This window comes from Festucalex cinctus, chromosome 17 (assembly GCF_051991245.1).
Source record: "Festucalex cinctus isolate MCC-2025b chromosome 17, RoL_Fcin_1.0, whole genome shotgun sequence".
Taxonomy (NCBI): Eukaryota; Metazoa; Chordata; class Actinopteri; order Syngnathiformes; family Syngnathidae; genus Festucalex; species Festucalex cinctus.
In genome coordinates, this window is record NC_135427.1 from 4,240,666 (window position 1) to 4,246,881 (window position 6,216).

At 45.4% G+C, this 6,216-nt stretch overlaps 2 protein-coding genes across 2 annotated transcripts; both read left to right on the forward strand.

Moving 5' to 3' along the window:
* Window positions 1–1,435: 1,435 nt before the first annotated feature.
* Window positions 1,436–4,083, forward strand: LOC144005004 (uncharacterized). Its single transcript, XM_077502827.1, has 4 exons — window positions 1,436–1,817; window positions 1,899–2,099; window positions 3,119–3,248; window positions 3,319–4,083. Exons 1-4 carry the CDS (start codon window positions 1,436–1,438, stop codon window positions 3,746–3,748), a joined length of 1,143 nt encoding a protein of 380 aa, XP_077358953.1. The 3' UTR covers window positions 3,749–4,083.
* Window positions 4,084–4,239: 156 nt separating this feature from the next.
* Window positions 4,240–5,927, forward strand: LOC144005005 (rap1 GTPase-GDP dissociation stimulator 1). The gene is made up of 5 exons (XM_077502828.1): window positions 4,240–4,518; window positions 4,587–4,694; window positions 4,773–4,895; window positions 5,033–5,158; window positions 5,260–5,927. Exons 1-5 carry the CDS (start codon window positions 4,428–4,430, stop codon window positions 5,712–5,714), a joined length of 903 nt encoding a protein of 300 aa, XP_077358954.1. The 5' UTR covers window positions 4,240–4,427; the 3' UTR covers window positions 5,715–5,927.
* The last annotated feature ends 289 nt before the right edge of the window (window positions 5,928–6,216 follow it).

Below are 6,216 nucleotides of genomic sequence, written 5' to 3' on the forward strand. Positions count from 1 at the left end.
ACAAAACAAAACAAAAAAAGATTGCTGTGTGGGTCTTTATTGTCACAACAACCTAAAATGTTGCTAGCATCACAAAACTCTTTTTCCAGAGCAGCCAGTTAGCCATTCACAGGGCATATAAAGCACTTACATTCTCTTAATTTTAATTTAGAGCCTCGCATGTTTTTGGAATGTGGGAGGATGCAAGAGCACCTGAAAAACTTTGAGGCAGAGGTGCTAACCAATAGTCCATTCTTATATTAATATTTATTAGATATTTGTTGTTTGTTTTTTATTTTTATTTTTATTTAATTCATGCCACATGGAAAAAATAGTTTATCCGTCTTGTTGCCAGACAGATTAGCTATTTATACATAATTTATAGATATGAACACGTACGTGATAAATATATTGGATACATAAAAATAATGTATTCGTCATGTAAAAAAAAACCCCCGATAAAAGTAGGCTCGCTGGGCAGAACCGGAAATATCTCCCTCCCTTAAGCGTCATCGTCTTTTAGCCAATGGCAAGCCAGTTTGTGAATGACTGATGTGACTCTCAGCCAATGAACGCCTGGATTAACCGTACCCGGCAGTGGTGAGCGTAAAGCTGATTTGCAACCCGCCGAGGCGGCAGCAAAGAAGAAGGGAAAATGTCGTTTCACTCGACCAGGACCGTTCTAGGATCAGTAGCTGATTAGGAGAGAAAGCCGGTGAGTGGAACTACCGTACCGCCACTCATAAGTTGTTGTGGTAGCTCGGTGTTCTCGTCTGGACTTGCGGACACGTTCGAAACCAGCATACGCGGCTGTGGAGAGGTTCTGTCGGAACCGCAGCACCAAACAAAACAGCAATGTGGTGGCAGCCATTTTGAAATGTCTCGAAATTGAAAGAATGAAAAGAAAAGCAACGTTTTTCTGTTATTTATTTACTATCAACGTATCAGATTCTTGTGACATCATTCACTTTTAAACTACAGCCATGGCTGGCGTTTGACAAAACTGTTCATAAGGATATTGCCTATGTACATAAATTTGATAGAAAGTGTGAAATATATAATAATAATTTGGCAGCATAATTACAGTAGTTATACCATGGGCCATTTGCACCACAATGTTTGCCTAAACATTTCAGAACAGAAAAATAGCCCGTCTTTACATGTATGATAACTTGGGATTGTGTAAGTGTGCAGGTTCCACTTGAGTTTGAAATGGCTCCAAAGTTTTTAACTTATTAAAAACAAGTTAGATGTGCTCCAATAGATAAAAGAAAAAAAAAAACTGCATTCAGACTGGTTGCCAGTGAGACCTTGAGTAAGGATTTTGTTTTCATTCTTTCACTAAATATGTGCTTTGTCTTGTAGGAAGCATCTTCCCTGACCCAAAGTGATCATAAGCCTCCTCAAAGTGTAACCACAAGCTTCTTATTGCATGATCCACTGATTCGGCGAGAAGATGGAGCAGTCTACGAGGGTGGTGGGCCTGGACGCGCAGGGCAACATGCTTTTCACCATGGTGAAGCCAGTCATGGGAATATTTCAGATGTCTTCGGACCAAACGGTGACCCAGGGTGCGTTGGGTCTGCAGAGCTTACCTGAAAACACGCTGGTCTTGCCTTCCCCACAAGACCAGGTCCAACTGGAGACCACCCAAGTGGAGATGCATGCCATCCACCCTCATCTTCAGCCTCAGATGCAGTCATCTGACCCAGTACAGACTGAGGAAGTCATCCACAGTCAGATACCACCTCAGAACTCCACGACAGAGTTCTCCGCACAGATGCCCTTCGCGGAGGTGTCATCACTCCTGGATCCCAACATGAAAGGATCCAAGGCTCGTAAGTGGCCCCTCGCGCAGAACCGAGAGTTTCCTAACAAATTGAAATGACACCTTTTTAGTCACTGACTCCCAATTTCAGGGAAACATCTCATCTCCTACGATGAGATCAAGCGGCGCCTGCAGGCTCCAGAGAAGATGTCCTTGCGCTCGTTGGCCGCCTACACGCGGGTGAGCCGAGGTCCAGCTAGCAAGAAGACGCTGCTGGAATCCCTGAGCGTCCTTGGCCTCACACCCAGCACGACGACCTCGGTTTCCTCGTCCTTCTCCAAACTCACGGAAGGTAAAGACATCAAAGCAAAGGGCGCAAGATGAGTTAGTCTAGACCAGTGCTTCTCAATTATTTTCTGTCATTCCCCCCCCCCAGTAAGAAGAAAACCTCTCGCGCCGCCACCCCCACGCGACTATATGTAGTATCATTTGTCTATAAAATTATTAGCACACCTCTGCATAACACTGTATCCGTATTAACGTATAAGAGAAATAAAAAAAAAGAAAGAAATATGGACCAACTTACAAGAAAGAATAGCTTTATTAACTGTAACAGAAAAGATTTGAAGTGCATCTGACATTCAAAAATAAAATTAAATCCTTAATTAAACTATAAACATTTTTTGACTGACCATGTCAAACCATATGATACGGAAAAATAAAATGACATAAAATCAAGAAATAATCATGCATTCAAACTGATCACCAACATTAACTCAGGAGCACGAAATTAAAAAAAACAAACAAACAAAAAACAAAAAAACTTTAACCTGCAAAACAAAAATATAAAATAATTTGTGCAGATTTTTTTTTTTGGCTGTGTGCAAAGCGCGCATGCTCAGTGCAAACAAAACCCCTACACCACCGAGCGAATGCTCCCTGCGCGCACTCTGCCAATAATGGGAGCGCCACTGCCCCCTAATGTAGTGGAGGTGCAATTGCACTTTATTCTCGGACAGTAAAAAATAAATAAAATAAAATAAAAAAGCATGTTTCCTGAGGTCAAACGCGTCCCCCTTGATGGAGCCTCGTGCCCCCCTGGGGGGGCCGCCCCACTATTTGAGAAGCACTGGTCTAGACAGTCTTGGTTGCAAGTTGTTGAAAATATCCGTTTATAAAAAATAAATAAAACATTTTAAAATAAATACATATATTTTAAAATCAAATAAATAAATACAAAATATTTTAAAATAAATAAAAATGATTTTTTTTTTTTTTTTTTTTTTTTTTAAATAAAATATTTGTCAGGGGCTTGGAGGAAAAACGCCTGGTGTGTGACAGCTGTGTTTTCATGTGCTTGTGTTTTGTCAGGTGACACCAAAGCATTGTGCGACGACATGAAGGACTTCTCGCACGACTACATCGACTACGGCAACATGGCCAAACAGCTCATCCCTGACACAAACACAGTTCAACACTGGTCCAAAATCATCGAGACCAAGTACGTACATTGACACTGATACTTTGAAACGGAACGGAAAACTACTAACAACTCTTTCGTCTCCATGCAGGAATCACCTCGAAGACATGCGGAAATGTTTCAAGGACCCGGCCAACAGCGGCGCTTTCGACAGCGCGACGCACGGCCTCGGTCTGGGAATGCTGGACGTGGCTCTGGACATGGTCGTCACGGCGATCGAGCAGCAGATTCGCATCCTGTCCGGCGCCGCCGCCGCCGAGCCTCCGGAGTCCGCCGCGCCGATGCGCCGCGTCCGCCGGAGACAACGCCGCGGTCACAAGACATCCCTTGGCATCAGGGAGCATGGGAAGGCCATCTCAAAAAGCAAAGGGCGAAGCAGAGGGAAGAAGAAAGTCCATCAGGAAAATAGCGCAGAAGTGGAGCCCTGCAAGACGGGCGACATGCAAGGCAACGTGCTCACTTTGGTGTCTGTGGGATATGAGGCCGTTTCCACTGGTCTTTGCGGCTCCGGACCGGCTTGACATGTCACCGTGTTTCGTTTTAACAGATTGTGCTCAGGAAGGACCAAAAACATTCACGACAGTGACATTAAGGTGATGTAAGTAGCAACTTGCAAATGTTTGTTGATGTCTAGCAGGAGCAACTTTAACATTTTCAGCTTGTCTGATCCTAAAAGCAACCTATCTACCTTTTTTTTTTTTTTTTTAACTGGGGTCCAACCTGGCCTAATGTTGAATTTTGTGGCAATGTGAACGCCGGAGAAGCATATCTATAATTTTACTGTATGTGTAAAACCAGGTCTCTCTGTATTAACCTCAAGAATTGGTAGCAAACCATAAAGATCGAATTTTCAGAACTTCCTCGATTTTTTTATTATTTCTTTTTTTTGCGTGACACCATGTTAGCGTGCTCGTCCGCCTGCTCTCACGTTGCCTCGAAGGCTCCGAGGCGCCGTGGGAGGTTTTAGGCTGGTCCAAATACCGGCGGCAGCTGGGCCGCTAATACCTGTACTGTACAAGCACAACACGCGTCCAGATGGCGAGAGAGGAGCTTTGAGGAGGTGGGCGGGGATTTGCATTAACGCCAACAAGACTGACAGAGCTGGCGGGAACGCCAGACGCTTTTTTCAGCGTTGACGGAAATGTCAAGAGATAGCAAAGGGAGATAGTTGGAATAACAACAACAACAAAAAAAAACAGGATGGGACATTCCAACATGCAGCTCACATTTACATACCAGTGTGCCAACCGGGACAAACACAAGACGAGTCTGCAACCCACCACGCCAAACGGTGAGTATCTACCATGACATGCTTGTGTCTAACGCTCTTCACACGTTTGTGATCCCCCCTGCTTACAGAGCACCTGAACAACGCGTTGGGTGCCATCCGGGTGCTGGGTCTGGAGCGGATCGAAAACGAGCTGAAGCCTCACTTGCGTACCGTGCTGGTGAACATTCAGGAGCGGAGTGAGTCTTTAACCGGGGAAAACCGGGGTTGTCAACGTGCCGGCGTTGCGCTGACAAGTCGCATCGCGTCTGCCCCAGACAAAGGTGCCGCCGAGCAAGTGGTCATCAGCGGGATTCTTCCGATTCTGGCGCTGTTGCTGAGGGGAAGAGGGCCTCTGGCGCTGCTAACCGCCCAACTGGTGGCTGAACTTGCCAAGGAATGTAAGTTAGTCTTGATGAGACGGACAAAATAACTTATCTATGCAGTACCACTTCTTAGTTGAGTGCCTAATAGACTAGACATGCCGGAATCCTGTCCAAATTGTACCTTGGTAAATGTTGTTTTCCTGTCTGTGAAGCGGTGATCCGTAAAGGTTTCGGAGATGCCGGCCTGGTTACGGCTCTGCTGTCTGCGCTGACCAGCGCAGACCAGGACCTGCTGAGGCACGCAGTCCAGGCCATCACTCGCGTTTCTTACGACAGCTGTGAGTATTGAAACCAAAATCCGAAAAAAACAACATAGAAAGGATTTCTGTGACGTACAGAAACTGTACCACAAATCAAGTGTTTATTTTGTGTCCGTCAGGTAAGCATCAGCAGCTGTTACTGCGCAGAGGGGCGGTACCACGTCTGGTCGCGGTCCTGTTGCGGTTCCCTGGCAACGAGACCTTAGAGGGGGTCTGCCTCCGGGCCCTGTGCAACCTCAGCGGCATGAGCATCGCAGAGGACGCCAACGTGGCGTGGGAGAGGAGCGCGCCCACCCAGCCAGGGGAGTGCATCTTTCGTGGCGTGTCTCCGCACAGGTGCGGCTTCGTGACCTCGGTGACCGTGGTGCGTGTGTGCCAATGGGCGCCGGCGCAGTACGCCATCAACGTGGAGCTCGTGCAACGTTATTCCGCCTCCTTCTTGAACTTTCAAAGGAGTAAGCGGCCCGCTCTGTGGTTCCCCTTCTTCATCTTTGGGAGGTGTTCCAAGATGACAAACAGGAACAGCCCAAGACGCGCCAGTCTGAAGACACTCGTCTTCCACACATTCCTCTGATTGCGACATGCAAGGCAAACTCAGAGCATTTGAAATTTTAGAGACATTTTTGCTCAAATTGGCTTGATACATAAAGTGGACTTTGACAACAGTTTACATGACATCAAGGCAGCTCACGCTCAGTAGTACCCCATAGTATATATGTTTTTTAATTGTCATACTATTGTGTCAAAAACAATTTTTTGATGTGTCAAAAAACAAAAACAATTCCTTAATAATTAAAAAAAAAAAAAAAAAAAAAAAAGGTAGTAAATGTGTATGTTTTTTCCCCCCCTAGGAAATCTTCTCCCACTATCCCTGGAAAGAGTTGTTGTCTTTGTCTTAAATGCCACAACCAACAAACAAAAACTGTCATTTAACCTGCCGTTTGTGAGCTATTATCTAGATAGTTTCTGGCATCTAGCTAAAAGTTGTATTAGGTTACTGACCTAGTTGTGGAAGCTCTTATTCCGAAAATCTACATATATGACTTCCGGTTAAACGCGCGACCAAGCTTGCTGGT